Genomic DNA, 17,924 nt, shown 5'->3' on the forward strand with positions numbered 1-17,924 from the left:
TTTGGCAGAGGGGATCGGGTAGTTGGAGCTGGACTGTGCCGGGTTGTGCTTGGCAAGGTGGAGCACTGCGCCGTGCTCAGTAACTGACAGCGGGTACGCCCTCAGGAACTGGGGAAATCAGGGCTTGCAGGGGGAAAAATGGGGGAAAATGGGGGATTTTGGGAAATTTTGGGGGATCTTTGGCAAAGGGGTTCCAGGAATTGGAGCTGGACTGTGCCAGGTTGTGCTTGGCAAGGTGGAGCACTGTGCCGTGCTCAGCAACCGCCAGCGGCTAAAGCAGGGGAAAATGGGGGGAAATGGGGTTTTTTTGGGGATTTTTGGGGCATTTTGGGGGATTTTTTGGCAACAGGAATTGAAGCTGGACTGTGCCGGGTTGTGCTTGGCAAGGTGGAGCACTGTGCTGTGCTCAGCAACCGACAGCGGGTAAAGCAGGGATTGGAGAGGGAAAATGGGGGGAAATGGGGTTTTTTGGGGACTTTTGGGGTTTTTTGGGGGATTTTTGGCAGAGGGGTTTCAGGAATTGGGGCTGCGCTTCCGCAAGGTGGAGCACTGCACTGTGCTCAGCAACCGACAGTGGGTAAAGCAGGATTTGAAGAGAAAAAATGGGGGAAAATTGGGGGTTTTTGGGGTATTTTGGGGATTTTGGGGGATCTTTGGCAGAGGGGTTCCAGGAATTGGAGCTGGACTGTGGCAGGTTGTGCTTGGCAAGGTGGAGCGCTGCACCGTGCTCAGCAACCGACACTGAGTACGCCCTCAGGAACTGGGGAAATCAGGGCTTGCAGGGGGAAAAATGGGGGAAAATGGGGATTGTTTGGGGTTTTTTGGGGCATTTTGGGGTTTTTGGGGGGATTTTTGGCAGAGGGGTTCGGGGAGCTGGAGCTGGTGTGTGCCGGGTTGTGCTTGGCAAGGTGGAGCGCTGCACCGTGCTCAGCAACCGGCAGCGGGTAAAGCAGGGGGGAAATGAGGGGAAATTGGGGAAAATTGGGGTTTTTTGGGAAATTTTGGGGTTTTTGGGGGATTTTTGGCAGAGGGGTTGCAGGAATTGAAGCTGGACTGTGCCGGGTTGTGCTTGGCAAGGGGGAGCGCTGCACGGTGCTCAGCAACCGGCAGCGGGTAAAGCAGGGATTGGAGGGGGCAAATGGGGGGAAATGGGGTTTTTTTGGGGATTTTTGGGGCATTTTGGGGGATTTTTGGCAAAGGGGTTCCAGGAATTGGAGCTGGACTGTACCGGGTTGTGCTTGGCAAGGTGGAGCACTGCACGGTGCTCAGCAACTGACAGCGGGTACGGCCTCAGGAACTGGGGAAATCAGGGCTTGCAGGGGGAAAAATGGGGGGAAAATGGGGATTGTTTGGGGTTTTTTGGGGCATTTTGGGGGATTTTGGGGGATTTTTGGCAGAGGGGTTCCAGGTATTGGAGGTGGACTGTGCCAGGTTGTGCTTGGCAAGGTGGAGCGCTGCACCGTGCTCAGCAACCAGCAGCGGGTAAAGCAGGATTTGAAGAGAAAAAAATGGGGGAAAATTGGGGTTTTTTGGGAAATTTTGGGGGATTTGGGGGATTTTTGGCAGAGGGGATCGGGTAGTTGGAGCTGGACTGTGCCAGGTTGTGCTTGGCAAGGTGGAGCGCTGCACCGTGCTCAGCAACCGACAGCGGGTAAAGCAGGGGGAAATGGGGAAAAATGGGGGGAAATGGGTTTTTTTAGGGATTTTGGGGGATTTTGGGGGATTTTTGGCAAAGGGGTTCCAGGAATTGGAGCTGGACTGTGCCGGGTTGTGCTTGGCAAGGTGGAGCACTGCACCGTGCTCAGCAACCGGCAGCGGGTAAAGCAGGGGGAATGGGGGGAAATGGGGTTTTTTTGGGGAAGTTTTCCAGAATTTTTGGTGATTTGGGGGGAATTTTTGAGACATTTTTTGTTTGGTTTAGTTTTAATTTATTGGGATTTTTGGGGAAATTTCTTGGGGATTTTGGAGCATTTTTTTTTATTTTTCTCCTTATTCTCATTTTCTCCTTTTCCCCCTTCCTTTCCATTTTTCCCCTTTTTGTCCCTTTTCTCCTTCCCTTTTTCCCCTTTTCCCCATTTCCTTCTTTTCCCCTTCCTTCTTTCCCTTTTCCCCTTTTCTGCCCTTTCCTCCCTTTGCTCTTTTCCCTTGGGATTTTTGGGGATTTTTTTGGGATCTTTTTGGTGGATTTTTGATGCATTTATTTGGCAATTTAAGGGGATTATTTCAGAATTATTTTTTAATTTTGGAGGGATTTTTATGGAAATGTTGGGGGATTTTTTTTTTAATTTTTCATGGATTTTTTTGAATTTCTTGTGATTTTTTTTGGGGAATTTCCTGGGGATTTTTGGCAGGGGGATTTCAGGAATTGGAACTGGTGTGTAAACCAGGGCTTGGAGGGGAAAAATGGGGGGAAATGGTTTTGAGGATTTTTGAGGAATTTTTGGGGAATTTTCCAGAATTTTTGGAGATTTCTGGGACATTTTTTGTTGTTTTTCCTTTAATTTATTGAGAATTTTGGGGATTTTTGAGGATTTTTTTTAATTTTTGGTGGATTTTTCTCCTTAATCCTATTTTTTCCTTTTCCCCCTTCCTTTCCCCATCCTTTCCATTTTTCCCCTTTTTGCCCCTTTTTCCTCTTTCCCACTTTATTCCCTTTTTCCCACTTTTCCCCTTCCATTTTTCCCCTTTTTCTCATTTCCTTCTTTTTCTTTTTCCCTCCTTTTCTGCCCTTTCCTCCCTTTGCCCTTTTCCTTTGGAATTTTTGGGGGATTTTTGGTGGATTTTATTTGGGAATTTGTTTTGGAATTTCAGGGGATTATTTCAGAATTATTTTTTAATTTTAAGGGATTTTTGTGGAAATGTTGGCAGATTTTTTTCTAATTTTTGTTTATTTTGGGGGGATTTCTTGCGAATTTTTGGGGATTTTTTAAAATTTTTGGGTTTTTTTAATTTTGTGGGATTTTTTAAAAATTTTTGGGGAGTTATTGGTGGATTTGGGGGATTTTTTTAATTTTTGAGGAGTTTTTGGTGGATTTTGGGGGGATTTTTTGGGGGAATTTTGGAGACTTGGGGGTGAGGGGTTTGGGAGTTTTTGGGAATTGGAAAGAATGGGAATGACAGAATTGCTGAGGTTTTTGTGGGATTCTCTAGGTTTTCATTCCCAAAAAAACCAAGGAAATGGTCTTTAAATAAGAAAAAAAAAACCTGAGGAAAATGTTTTTAAATCCCATGAAAAACAAGGAAAATATCCTTTAAATCCCAGAAAAACCAAGCAATTCTTTTTAAAGTCGCAAAATCAAAAAAGACCCATGGAAATATTCTTTAAAATCCAAAGTAAATGCCCTTTAAATCCCAAAATCCATTGAAAATGTTTTTTAAATCCTAAAAAATCCGAGGAAGCATTTTTTAAATCCCAAAAAACCCAAGAAAAATCCCTCAAAAACCCAGAAAATATTTTGAAAATCGCCAAATCCAAGAAAAACACCTTTTAAATCCCAGAAAACCCAAGTTAGTTCCACCTTTAGGACCCAAACTGGGACTTTTTAAGGTGACTTTTAACCCTTTTCATGCCTGGGAAGCGGCGGGGAAGCAGCGAGGCATTCCAGCAGGTTTAAGAATTTTAATTTTATCCATAAATTAAGGAATTACCAGGAGTTTTTCCCCTCAGGCCATCCTGCACCTGGACAGCCCCAAATCCGCGCGCTCCATGCACAGCTTCCTGCAGCAGTATCCTTATTCCATAGGAGAACACACGCTCACCTGCTCCTTGTCCTCCCACGGAGACATTCCCGAGGTAAAAATTCCAGATTTTCCACCATCCGGGTGTTTTTTGGGAATGCGAGAACCTTCCCGCAAAGAGCTGCGGGATGGGATTTCCTTCAGGGTTTGGGATTTTACCCTCAGGGTTTGGGATTTTTCCCTCAGGCTTGGGATTTCCCCCTCAGGATTTGGGATTTTTCCCTCATGATTGGGATTTCCCCCTCAGGATTGGATTTTTCCCTCAGGGTTTGAGATTTTTTCCCTCAAGAATGGGATTTCCCTCACAGTCAGATTTTTTTCCCTCATGATTGAGATTTCCCCCTCAGGGTTAGAATTTTCCCTTAGGGTTTGGGACGTTTTCCCTCAGGATTTGGGATTTTTTCCCTCAAGGATGGGATTTCCCTCAGGGCCAGGATTTTCTCTCAGGGTTGGGATTTTCTCCCTCAGAGCCTGATCTTGCTTCAGGATTGTGATTTTCCCCTCAGAGTTTGGGGTTTTTTTCCCTCAAGGATGGTATTTTTCCCTCAGGATTTGGATTCTTCACTCAGGGTTTGGGATTTTTCCCTCAAGGATGGTATTTTTTCCTCAGGATCGTGATTTTACCCTCAGTGTAGAGATTTTTCCCTCAGAGTTTGGCATTTTTCTGTCAAGGATGGGATTTCCCTCAGGATCGTGATTTTCCCCTCAGGGTTTGGGATTTTTTCCCTCAAGAATGGGATTTCCCCCTCAGGATTGGGATTTTTCCCTCATGGTTGGGATATTTTCCTCAGGGCTGGGATTTCCCTCAGGGTTTGGCATTTTTTCTTTCAAGGATGGTATTTTTTCCCTCAGGGTTGGGATTTTCCCCTCAGGATTGGGATTTTCCTGGTCAGGTTTTGGGATTTTCCTGGTCAGGTTTGGGATTTTCCCCTAAAGGTTGGGATTTTCTTCAAGGATGGAATTTTTCCCTCAGGATTGGAATTTTCCCTCAGGGTTGGAATTTCCCCCTCAGGATTGGGATTTTCCCCTCAGGGCTGGAATTTTCCCCTCAGGATTGGAATTTTCCCTCATGATTGGAATTTCCCCCTCAGGGTTAGAATTTTCCCTTAGAGTTTGGGACGTTTTCCCTCAGGATTTGGGATTTTTTCCCTCAAGGATGGGATTTCCCTCAGGGCCAGGATTTTCTCTCAGGGTTGGGATTTTCTCCCTCAGAGCCTGATCTTGCTTCAGGATTGTGATTTTCCCCTCAGAGTTTGGGGGTTTTTTCCCTCAAGGATGGTATTTTTCCCTCAGGATTTGGATTTTTCACTCAGGGTTTGGGATTTTTCCCTCAGGGTTGGGATTTTTTCCCTCAGGATTGGGATTTTACCCTCAGTGTAGAGATTTTTCCCTCAGAGTTTGGCATTTTTTCTGTCAAGGATGGGATTTCCCTCAGGATCGTGATTTTCCCCTCAGGGTTTGGGATTTTTTCCCTCAAGAATGGGATTTCCCTCAGGATTGGGATTTTTCCCTCATGGTTGGGATATTTTCCTCAGGGCTGGGATTTCCCTCAGGGTTTGGCATTTTTCTTTCAAGGATGGTATTTTTTCTTCAGGATTGAGATTTCCCTCTCAGGATTGGGATTTTCCTGGTCAGGTTTTGGGATTTTCCTGGTCAGGTTTGGGATTTTCCCCTAAAGGTTGGGATTTTCTTCAAGGATGGAATTTTTCCCTCAGGATTGAATTTTCCCCTCAGGGCTGGAATTTCCCCCTCAAGATTGGATTTTTCCCTCATGATTGGGATTTCCCTCTCAGGGTTAGAATTTTCCCTTAGGGTTTGGGACGTTTTCCCTCAGGATTTGGGATTTTTTCCCTCAAGGATGGGATTTCCCTCAGGGACAGGATTTTCTCTCAGGGTTGGGATTTTCTCCCTCAGAGCCTGATTTTGGCCTCAGGGTTGGGATTTTTCCCTCAAAGTTTGGGGGTTTTTCCCTCAAGGATGGTATTTTTTCCTCAGGATCAGTGATTTTTCCCTCGGGATTGAGATTTCCCCCTCAGGTTGGGATTTTGCCCTTCAGGATTGGGATTTTCCTGGTCAGGTTTGGGATTTTTCTCTCAGAGTTGGAGTTCTTGCCTCAGAATTGGGATTTTTCCCCTCAGGGTTTGGGATTTTCCCCTCAAGGTTGGGATTTTCTTCAAGGATGGAATTTTTCCCTCAGGATTGGGATTTTCCCCTCAGGATTGGAATTTCCCCCTCAGGATTTGGGTTTTTCCCTCAGGGTTGGGATTTTTCCCCCAGGGTTTGGGATTTTTTCCCTCAAGGATGGGATTTCCCTCACAGTCACAATTTTTTTCCCTCAGGGCTGGAATTTTCCCCTCAGGATTGGAATTTTCCCTCATGATTGGGATTTCCCTCTCAGGGTTAGAATTTTCCCTTAGGGTTTGGGACGTTTTCCCTCAGGATTTGGGATTTTTTCCCTCAAGGATGGGATTTCCCTCAGGGCCAGGATTTTCTCTCAGGGTTGGGATTTTCTCCCTCAGAGCCTGATTTTTGCCTCACAATTGGGATTTTTTCCCTCAGAATTGGGATTTTTTTCCCTCAGGGTTGGGATTTTTCCTTCAGAATTGGGATTTTTCCCTCAGAATTGGGATTTTTCCCTCAGAGTTTGCGATTTTTTTTTTTAAAGATAGGATTTCCCTCAGGATTGTGATTTTTCCCTCAGGGTTGAGATATTTTCCTCAGGCCTGGGATATTTTCCTCAGACTTGGGATTTTTTCCCTCAGAATTGGGATTTTTCCCCTCAGGGTTTGGGATTTTCCCCTCAAGGCTGAGATTTTCTTCAAAGATGGAATTTTTCCCTCAGGATTTGGGATTTCTTCCCTCATGGATGGTATTTTTCCTCAGGGATTGGGGATTTTTGTTTTCCAGGCTGAAACCGGGAAAAAGGAAGTGAAGAGAGAGGACGGGAGCAAAGGAAGGTACAGCCTGCGAGGATTTTTGGGAATTTTATCCGTTTCTTTTCCCTCTTGGAATGTTTATCCACGATTAGGGATCGCTGAGCCTCCCTCCAGCCGTGTCCTGCTGCTCCTCCTTCCCAGTCCATGTCCTCCAGAGCCAAAATATTTGGGATTCATTTAAAAAAATCATGGGAAAATGGTGTGAAATCCCAATTTCTGTGGAGTTTTTCCTTGGTTTTTTCCCCCTGCTCAGGTCTTGGCTCCTCTTGTTGCTTTTATTCCATCCTGCAGCTCTTCCCTCTATCCCTGCCTCTGGAATGCCTTTTCCCAACTGCTGAATTCCCAGAAATTTTTAGGAATTTTTGTTAGATGTGGCTTCAATCCCTTTTTTTCTGTGATTCCATCTCGGATTTCTGTAAGAATTTTGTCGTTAAAACCCCCAAATTGTGTGAGGATCATCCTCAAATTTAAGGAATTCTGTTATGGAAAAGTTCTGTATTCCCAGATCTCGTTTCTTTCCCTGTCATTCCATGAAAGTGCTGAATTTTGGGAGCATTAATTCCCAAATTAATGAGAATTTCTTCCTCAGAGCCGCTTCATGATTCCAGACAGGTGGAATTAAAATTTAAATGTAGAATTAAAATTAAATTTAAAAGTGACTTTTCCATGAATCCCAGCTCCTGAAAAGTTGGAAAATTGACATTTTTCCCCGCTCCACACATTTTCCTCATAATTATTTTATATCATTTCATAGGGAGTAGAAAATACCAGAATTATTATTTTAATTGTTAATGATTAATTATTTATCTGAAGCTTTAATTAATTAAACTCAACTCCTGGGCTCTGCTTTTCCCAGGTCACATTTTCCATGAATCCAGGGCGGAGTTTTCCATTTAATCCCAGGCGTTTTCCATGAATCCCAGTAGAAAACAAACTGAGCGCAGCCGGAAATGTTGAATTGATGGGAAAATCCCTTTGGGGGGGATCCCAAATCCCACTCTCCTGGACAATCCTGATTTTTCCGGGTTTTGGAGCAGAAATTCCCTGCTGGAATTCTGCTGGAATGGGTGCTCCAGGCACAGACATTGCAACAATTCCTGAACTTATCCTGTGGGATTCTTTCCGTCAGGGAAGAGTCTCTGAAATCCCCTGGAAAGCTCCATCCTGTGGCACCTTGGGCTGTGTTATTCCAGGGGATTCTCCATGGAAAACAGGGATTTTAAACCCAAACCAAAACCTGATCCCAAATCCAATCCCGAATCCAAGCCTGCTCTCTCAGGATTGGGAACTACAGACAGAGCAAAGCTCCTCTAATTCCCTTATCCAGGAGCTTCCTTTTGGTGGGATATTCCCGATTTTCCCTCTGTGGGATGGAAATTTTCTAAGACTTGAGGTCTCCAAAATGTGAATTATTCACCTCAAGTTGTCGCCTTTTCCCACAGAATTCCCAATCCTATTTCCTCATGCTCCAGGAAAACTCTCACCGGTGGCATCCGGAGCTTTCTGAGACTTCTGGAATTCTCCCCCCACGGTTTGATTTTTTGTTTCTTTTAAATGCTTTTAGCTCTGGCTTGAAAAAAATCCCAGAGGGAACAGGAACGGTGCAAAAACCAGCTGGGAATCCATCGGGAGAGGCCAGGAAAGGCCAAATTCCCACCCCAAATGTCCCAGAGGAGATTCCAGCGGGACAACTGGAGATCCCCGAGTCGCAGGCAGGAGGAGCAGCGAGGGAATCACCCGCGGGGATGGACGTGGAGGGGTTGGATCCTGGAATTCCCGTGGATCCTGCTGGCAGCAAATCACCAGGAGAGAGGTCGGAGGAGAAACCGGCGCCGCTTTCCGGAGCGGGGATGGAAAAATCTCAGGATGAGCCGGAGCTGGAAATCCCAAAGGAGGATGAGGAGCCCTCTGCTCCCGCCGTGGAAGCTCTGGAATCATCCAGCAAGGCCGTCCCAGTGGCCGGAGGAACGCCAGGAGCCGTGCCTGGAATGTCCCCGAGCTCGGAGGAGGCTCCCGCGGTGTCACCCGGTGTCACCCAGCCCAGCACGGAGCCGGCTGCTCCGGAAAAAACTCGCGTTCCCGAGGCGGGGAAAAGCAGCCGTGAAACGTCCACGGAGAGGAAAACTGTGCCGAAAACTCTGGATGCTCCAGGGAAAAAATTGGATGTGGCCGGAGCAGAGAGAGAGGCGACGGCGGAGGAATCCGTGCTGCAAATCGGGGAAAATCCGGGAAAAACGTCATCCAAGGCTGGGACAGAACCGGAGAAAACACCGGGAAAAACATCATCCAAGGGTGGGGAAAACTCTGGGAATGCTGTTGGTGAGATGCATGGGGGAAGTTCGGTTAAAATCCCACAAAACAAAGGGACGGGAGCTGCAAAATCTGAAGAAAACCGCGTGGCAGCTCCGGTAAATCCCGCTGCATCCCTGAAGGAATCTTGCATCGAGAAAACCCTTCTGAAGGCAGTGGTGTCCGTCCCGGACATCCTGAAGCAGAGAATTCCCGTCAGGATCACCGAGCCTTCCCTGGGAAGACCTGGAGAGCAGAAAATCCCCCCCAAGGCGGGGCTGGAGAAGAAAATCCCACCCAAAACCGCGGCTCAGCCAGGAGCTGGGAGCTGCCAATGGAAAGGGAATGGAAATTCCGGAGTGGACGCACAGGGAGACGGCGGGAAGAGCTCAGTCCAGCAGGAAAAGGATTCCCAGCTGGAATCTCGGGCGAGTCCAAAGCAGAGCCAGCAGGGAGAGAGCGGGACGTCTGGCACGAAGGAAAATCCCAGCGGGAATCAGGTGAGGAGGGCAGGAGTGCCCAGGTGTTCCCTGGGCTTCTCCCACTCTGGGTTTCTGGGATCATCCCTTTTCCATAAATCCCAGGGCCACCAGGGGAGCTTCTGGGCAACCTGTCCCTCTCAGCTGCACCACGAGGGTGGAACTGGTTGGAAAATCCTATGGAAGTTGTTTTGGAAGTGAACCCAAACTGAATTCCTTGGAGCAGCTGCAAGTGGGAATAAACCCCGTGTCCTCTGGGGAGCTGGAATTCACTTTTCCAAGCCCTGCACAGATGGAAAAGAGGCTCCTGAGCCAGGTGTCACCCGTTGGTGGCAAATCCCTGGAGCCGTGGGGACATCCCAGAGCAGCTCCTTGATCCAAACGAAGCTGTGCTCGGCGGGCATTGGGATTTCCTGGCGTTTCATGGGATTTTTTGTCCCGTTTTGCAGGCTCCTGGTGGGGGCGGTGCTGCAGCTTTGAAAAGCAGCGCCGGCAGCGCTGGAAAACAGAAGGAGGTAAGGATGGAAAACCGTGGGATTAAACGGGCGGAGTGCATGGAAATGGGGATTTTTGATGTTCCAGGAGGTGGGATTGGGTGGGATTTAGGGTCTTCTCCAACCCAAACCATTCCAGGATTCCATGATGTTCCTGCTCTCACAGGAATCTTTCCCCTCTTCCCGCAGTGGGATCACCAAATTCCTGCCCTTTTTCCTTCCGGTGTCCATGGATCCCGTGGGCTCTGGGATGCTGGAATCCCTTTGGATCCATTCCCTTTGGATCTCCCCAGCCCCTGTTTCCAGGCTCACGGAGCTGGGACCACCAGGAAACCCCAGCTGGGATCACATCCCATAAATCCATCCCCAAATCCCAGTTTCCCAGCTTGTCCCTTTTCCCATGGGATCAATCCTTCAGGAACTGCTCCAACCTCTGTGGGGTCAGTCCTTCAGGAACTTCCAGAATTTCCATGGGGTCAGTTCTTCAGGAACTGCTCCGAGTTAAATATCCATGAAAATGTGAGGGTAGGATGGAATATTTTGGCCGAAAAAGTAACAAAAGTTCAGAATTCTCAATGGAAGAAATCAGAGGCATCATTTGGGGTGGGGCACCCGTTCCTTTGGACCCAGAACTTGGAATTGGCAGGAATTTTATCCGTTGAATTTTATCTGTTGAACTTTACCCACTGAATTTTATCCACTAAATTTTATCCCTTCAATTTTATCCATTGGCCTTTCTCCACTGAATTTCATCCATTGAATTTTTTCCATTGAATTTCATCCGCTGAATTTTATCCGTTGAATTTTATCTGTTGAACTTTACCCAATGAATTTTATCCACTAAATTTGATCCCTTCAATTTTATCCACTGGCCTTTCTCCACTGAATTTCATCCACTGAATTTTATCCCTTGAATTTTGTCCCTTTAATTTTATCCACTGTATTTTATCAGTTGTATTTTATCCATTGAATTTTTTCCGTTAACCTTTATCCCACTGGATTTTATCCATTGATTTTTATCTCCTGAATTTCATCCATTGAATTTTACCCATGGGATTTTATCCCCTATTTGACCTACTGCGATTTTTCCAAAGGGCTTTGGCTTCCTGAACTAAACCTGAGTTAATTTAAATTAATTACTCAGAAATGTTGAATTTCTCAGTAATTAATTTAGATTACCTCAGGTTTATGCTGCAATTTAAGCCCTGAGCACTTTTTTCACTCTCAAATTAAATTTGGGGTTATTTTTTGGATCCTGCTGGAGATGACAGTTCAATATTCCATTCCCAGGATGAGGAGCTCTTCCCGTTTAACCTGAACGAGTTCATCACGGTGGACAAGGTTAAACCTGAGATAAATTAATTACTCAGAAATGTTTAATTTCTCAGTAATTAATTTAAATTAACTCAGGTTTAAGTGACCACTTTTTTTTTTTCACTCTCAAATTAAATTTGGGGTTATTTTTCGGATCCTGCTGGAGATGACAGTTGAATATTCCATTCCCAGGATGAAGAGCTCTTCCTGTTTAACCTGGATGAGTTCGTCACGGTGGACAAGGTTAAACCTGAGTTAATTTAAGTTAATTACTCAGAAATTCAACATTTCTGAGTAATTAATCTAAATTAACTCAGGTTTAAGTGACCACGGTTTTTTTTCACTCTCAAATTAAATTTGGGGTTATTTTTTGGATCCTGCTGGAGATGACAGTTGAATATTCCATTGCCAGGATGAAGAGCTCTTCCTGTTTAACCTGGATGAGTTCCTCACAGTGGACGAGGTTAAACCTGAGTTAATTTAAATTAATTACTCAGAAATGTTGAATTTCTCAGTAATTAATTTAAATTAACTCAGGTTTAAGTGACCACGTTTTTTTTTCACTCTCAAATTAAATTTGGGGTTATTTTTTGGATCCTGCTGGAGATGACAGTTCAATATTCCATTGCCAGGATGAAGAGCTCTTCCCGTTTAACCTGGACGAGTTTGTCACGGTGGACGAGGTTACCTGAGTTATTAAATTATTACTCAGAAATTCACATTCTGGTTTATCTAAATAACTACTTTAAGACCATTTTTTTTCACTCTCAAATAAATTTGGGTATTTTTTGGATCCTGCTGGAGATGACAGTTGAATATTCCATTGCCAGGATGAGGAGCTCTTCCCGTTTAACCTGGACGAGTTCGCCCAGTCCGCGTGGCGGCCGCCGGAGGAAACGAAGTCTTCGGTGACCAAGCGGACCCCCGAGGGGAAGAGAAAAGAAGCCCCCAAAGCCAACCCTTCGGAGCTGGCGCCCAAGAAGAGGAAAGGGAAGAGTTGCGGAGCCGAAGGTGAGCTGTCCTTTGTCACCTTGGATGAGATCGGGGAGGAGGAGGAGGAGGACGCCCCGGTGCCGCTGCCGGGCGTCGACCCCCAGGGCCTGGTGGTGGTGGATGAGGTGGTGGAAGAGGAGGAGCTGTCGGAAGCGGTGAAGGATCCGCAGGCGCTGCTGACGCTGGATGAGATCTCGGAGCAGGAGGAGCCGGGCTCCCACGGGAACGGGCCCCGGGCGGAATTCGAGGAGCGGGATCTGAAGGCCGAGCCCTTGGTGACCGTGGATGAGATTGGGGAGGTGGAGGAGCTGCTCCTCAACGAGCCCGCGGAGCTGAGCGCCGCCGAAGAGGGGAAAGCCAATCCCGGGGATGGCGCGGCCTCCCAGGTGCCCGACGATCCCAACGCCTTGGTGACCGTGGATGAGATCCAGGAGGACAACGAGGACAACCCCCTGGTGACTCTGGATGAGGTTAACGAGGATGAGGATGATTTCCTGGCTGACTTCAATCACCTCAAAGAGGAACTAAACTTTGTTACAGTCGACGAAGTCGGCGATGAAGAAGAAGAAAGCACTTTCCCAGGGAAGAACCTGCCCGAGGATGAAGATGACGAAGATATTGTTGCTGTTGCAGGACCAGAAGAAATAGGAATTCTAGGAGATACAAATCCAGAGGATGAAATGGCTGAAATCTCCAAGCCAAAAGGTGAGGAACATCAAGGCCAGCTTGGACGAGGCTTGGAGCCACCTGGGCTGGTGGAAGGTGTCCCTGTCCATGTCTCTTAGGTGCCTCCCAACCCAAACCATGCCATGGTTCCATTCCATCATTCCATGATTCTGTTCCATGATTCCATTCCATCACTCCATGATTCCACTATTCCATCCCAACACGCATTTCTGTCTCCAGCAGCTCAGCTGGGATCAGAAGATGCAGAACCAAAGCCTCAGCAGAAGAAAACGCCTTTTCCAGGTGTCCCCAAGACGCAGAGCACTCCCAAAGGTAAATCCAAAGGAATCCCCTGAAATGCTCCGGGTTTTCCTGGCTGGAAGATTCTTTCCTGCCCATTTGAAAACTCCTCCTGTGCCTCACCACCACAGTGAGCCTCAAAGTCAGGGCCCAGAATCCATGGTTTTTCTTGGCTCCTCCAAATCCATGTTAACTAGTTGGTTAAACTCAGAAGCCTCTCATGGAAAGTTTTTTCTGGAAATTTCCAAATCCAGGTGGAATTCTTGATTATTAGTGTGGTGCAGTGTGGTGTCTCCTGAGGGTTCCCATCCTGTGGCGAGTTTTATTCCCAACATTCAGTGTCTGGAAAGGAGGGAATTGCTGCCAGGGCTGTGAAATGAGGATGTAGGGATGTGCTGAATTCCATTGGGTCAGGAACTGGTCCAGCTTCCATGGAGTCAGTCCTGCAGGAGCTGCTCCAGCATGAGTCACTTTTCCATGGAGTCTTTCTGTCAGGAGCTGCTCTAGTGTGGGTCCCTTTTTCCATGGGATCAATCCTTCAGGAGCTGCTCCAACTTCTGTGGGGTCAGTCCTTCAGGAACTTCCTGAACTTCCATGGGGTCAGTCCTTCAGGAACTGCTCCTTCACGGGTCACTTTTCCATGGAGTCTTTTCTTCAGGAACTGCTCCAGTGTGGGTCATTCTTCCATGGGATCAATCAGTCCTTCAGGAACAGGCTGCTCCAACATGGGTCACTTTTCCATGGGGTCAGTCCTTCAGGAATTGTTCCAACTTCCATGGGGTCAGTCCTTCAGGAGCTGCTCCAATATGAGTCACTTTTCCATGGAGTCAATCCTTCAGGAATTGTTCCAAGTTCCGTGGGGTCAGTCCTTCAGGAGTTGTTCCAGCTTCCACGGGGTCAATCCTTCAGGAACAGGCTGCTCCAACACAGATCACTTTTCCATGGGATCAGTTCTTCAGGAGCTGCTCCAGCTTCCATGGGGTCCATTTTTCAGGAACTGCTCCAATGTGGGTCACTCCTCCCTGGGATTAATCCTTCAGGAAGATGGGTCACTTTTCCATGGGGTCAGTCCTTCAGGAACTGCTCCAATGTGGGTCATTCTTCCATGGGATCAATCAATCCTTCAGGAACAGGCTGCTCCAACATGGGTCACTTTTCCATGGGGTCAGTCCTTCAGGAATTGCTCCAACTTCCATGGGTATTGGTTCAGGGACATTTTTCCAGGGATATCCTTCAGCTGCTCCAACTTTCCATGGAGTGGGTTTTTTTTCAAAATTGTGTGTTTGTTGGAAATGGAGATGACCTATGGATTGAAGCAGGGCAGGGACCAGCTTGGGTGAAAAACCTGATTTTTTGGCATGTTAAAGAACCGTAATTTCCCCGAGGAATCACAGGTTCCCCAGATTTGGCTAGAGGAAGGTGGGGTTGGAATTTCTCTGGGAGCTGTGTGTGGTGACTGTGGTGCATCCTCAGCTCTGGACATCCTGGTCCCAAAGGCCGGATTCTTCTGCCAGATCTGCTCCCTCTTCTACGCCGACGAACCCTCCATGATCAACCACTGCAGGACCCCCCTGCACCGGCAGAACATGGAGGTACCACCAGAAAATCGGGAATATCCCCCCAAATCCCTGGGTTCAGGGGTGCCAAGGATTCCCCGGGAGTTCACGTCTGACGGGGTTTGGGAATACAGTGGGAATATGGAATAGTTTTGTTCCATGCCCAGACTGTGGGGAATCCTGACCCCTGAGATTTGGCCACGTTCCCCTCGGGAGCTTCCCGTGTGGAATTTGGGGGTTTTATGGGACAAACCCCACCTTGGCCGTGGGAGGAGCTGACTGAACCTGGCCCGGGTGTTCCTGGCCCAGGTTTTAGGGGATAATCCCGGAATATCCCTGCAGCACCATCTCTTCTCCCTTCTCCGCAGAAATTCATGGCCAAGCAGCAGGAAAGCGGCGGGGAGGAGCCGAGCTCCAGGTGATGGAGCTCCCCAGGAGCCACGCTTCGGGGCCAGTCAGTTCTGTGTGTTTGGATTTCCTTTGTCATTTGGGGTCGGGAAGGAGCATCCACGGTGTAAAGAATCGGAGCTGGGAACAGACCAACAGACCAAACCCAAAGCAGGAGAGGGTTGGAATTGTGTCTCCGATCATCCGACGCGGGAGAGACTGTTCCAGGTGTCTCCAGGAAATAAATGTTCTTACTGTATAGTTACCCCAGGGCTCGAGTTTGGGGTCATTCCTTGGGGTTTGGTGACTCTGGATGACGCTGGAGATCCAGGGGATCGATGGAGAGTCAAGGGAAGGGTGTGGAGCTCCAGGAGCAACTGAGGGAGCTGGGAAAGGGGGATCAGGGGGACCTTCTGGCTCTGCACGACTCCCTGGATTCTTGGAGCCAGCAGCTGGGATCTGCTCCCAGGGAACAGGGACAGGAGGAGAGGGAACGGCCTCAGGCTGGGCCAGGTTGGATATTGGGAAAATTCCTTCTTGGAAAGGGCTGTCCAGCCCTGGCAGGGGTGGAGTGCCCATCCCTGGGGGGATTTACCTGTCCTGTGCACGTGGCACTTGGGGACGCGGTCAGTGCTGGACTCGATGGTCTTGGGGGGTTTTTCCCAACCCGAACCATTCCATGAGTCCCTGCCCTGCACCCAGCCTGCCCCCAGCCCCCTCAGTTCCGTGGTGACATTCCAGACATTGGGAACATCCCTGGAGCACTCAGCCCCTCCTGGGGCTCCTTAGCAGCCGACAGAACCACAGGAATTCAGGAATTCCTTTAATTCCTTTAATCCTTTGCCCTTGGACGGGGCTTGGAGCACCCCCTGCCTTTTTGGGGAGCACACGGGAACCATTTCTCCCCGTGGATTTCAGCCAGGTGAGTCAGAAGGGGAAACTGGGATTAACTCCCTGGGAATGCCGAACCTCTCTGAGGCGGGATCAGTGCCGGGCTCCGTGTGGGAGCGGCCCTGGAGGTCAGGACGGGCAGGGCTGGAGGGCGCTGACCCCGGCACCCATGGCGTGGGCAGCGATGTGCCCCTGCTCTGCTGGCTGGCCCTGGGCCCAGCTCCTGGTCAAGAAAGCCTTTCCCACTGGGACATCTCTTGGTTGGTGAAGTCTTCCCACTGGGACAGAGTTTTGTGTCCCCTGACATTCCCGTGACACTGCTCTGGGTGTCTCTCGGTGTCCCCTTGGCACGGGTCTTGGTCAGTGAATTCTTCCATTGGGGACGTCGCGTGGTTGATGAATTCTTCCATCTCGGACATCTCCTGGTGGATTAAGTCTTCCCATTGGGACAGAGTTTTGTATCCATTGACTTTCCCTTGGTGGCATTCTTGGTGTCTCTTGGCTTTCCCTTGGCACGGGTCTTGGTTGATGGATCCTTCCTTTTGGGGCATCTTGTGGTTGATGGATCCTTCCTTTTGGGACATCTCCTGGTTGGTGAAGTCTTCCATGTGGGACATCTCGTGGCTGATGGATTCTTCCATGTGGGACATCTTGTAGTTGACGGATCCTTCCATGTGGGACATCTCGTGGTTGGTGAAGTCTTCCATGTAGGACATCTCCTGGTTGATGGATCCTTCCATTTGAGACATGTCGTGGTTGACGGATTCTTTCATCTGGGACATCTTCTGGTTGATGGATCTTTCCATGTGGGACATCTCGTGGTTGATGGATCCTTCCATTTGAGACATCTCCCAGTTGATGGATCCTTCCATTTGGGACGTCTCGTGGCTGATGGATTCTTTCATCTGGGACATCTCGTGGTGGATCAAGTCTTCCCATTGGGACATTGTTTTGTATCCCTCGGTGTTCCCTTGGCACCGTTCTTGGTGTCTCCTGGCTTTTCCTTGGCACAGCTCTTGGTCGATGAAGTTTTCCATGCGGGACATCTCTTGACTGAAGAGTTCTTCCATCTGGAACATCTCCCGGTTGAAGAGTTCTTCCATTTGGGACATCTCCTGGTTGATCAGATCTTCCCATTGGGACACGCTTTTGTATCCGATGGCTTCTCCTTGGCACCACTGTTGGGATCCATTGGATTCCCCTTGGCATTGCTCTTGGGATCCGTTGGATTCCCCCTTGGGATCCTGGCTTCCCCTTGGGATCCCTTGGATTCCCCTTGGCTTGGCACCGCTCTTGGGATCCGTTGGCTTCCCCTTGGCACGCTCTTGGGATCCGTTGGATTCCCCTTGGCATCGCTCTTGGGATCCATTGGCTTCCCCTTGGCACCGCTCTTGGGATCCATTGGATTCCCCTTGGCACCGCTCTTGGGATCCATTGGATTCCCCTTGGCATTGCTCTTGGGATCCGTTGGATTCCCCTTGGCACGGCTCTTGGTCGGTGAGTTCCTCCCAGTGGGACAGATCCTGGCATCCGTTGCCTTGCCCTTGGCGCAGTTCCTGGTCTGCCCTGGCTTTCTCCTGGCGCAGCTCCTGGTCGATGAATTCTTCCACGTGGGACATCTCCTGCGCGATGCAGTCCAACCACCAGGACAGATCTCTGTATCCACGGGCTGTGTCCTGGCTCATGCCCCGGGGACACCCTCGGGATCCCTGGCACAGCCCTCGGGGACAGCAGAACTCCCGCTGCTCCTGCTCCGTGGCCAACGTGCCCTGTCACTCCCGGGAGCGGAGCCTGCACAGCCCCGGGCCGGCCGGGAGTTGGGGTTTGGCTTCTCCAGAGGGATCTGGGAGCTGCTGCTCCTGGGAATGGACCTGGACCCTT

General features: G+C 48.7%; 1 protein-coding gene across 1 annotated transcript in view; it reads left to right on the forward strand.

Moving 5' to 3' along the window:
- The window catches only part of ZNF638 (zinc finger protein 638), an 80,596-nt gene extending 65,181 nt beyond the window's left edge, over positions 1-15,415 (forward strand). The window contains 11 exon segments of the mRNA XM_030947393.1: positions 3,668-3,793; positions 6,646-6,695; positions 8,239-9,463; positions 9,892-9,957; positions 11,227-11,277; positions 11,443-11,493; positions 11,883-11,933; positions 12,081-12,948; positions 13,150-13,242; positions 14,683-14,801; positions 15,134-15,415. Coding sequence (XP_030803253.1) covers positions 3,668-3,793; positions 6,646-6,695; positions 8,239-9,463; positions 9,892-9,957; positions 11,227-11,277; positions 11,443-11,493; positions 11,883-11,933; positions 12,081-12,948; positions 13,150-13,242; positions 14,683-14,801; positions 15,134-15,187 — 2,754 coding nt within the window. The 3' untranslated portion in view covers positions 15,188-15,415.
- Positions 15,416-17,924: the final 2,509 nt, after the last annotated feature.

This window comes from Camarhynchus parvulus, chromosome 4, assembly GCF_901933205.1.
Source record: "Camarhynchus parvulus chromosome 4, STF_HiC, whole genome shotgun sequence".
NCBI lineage: Eukaryota > Metazoa > Chordata > Aves > Passeriformes > Thraupidae > Camarhynchus > Camarhynchus parvulus.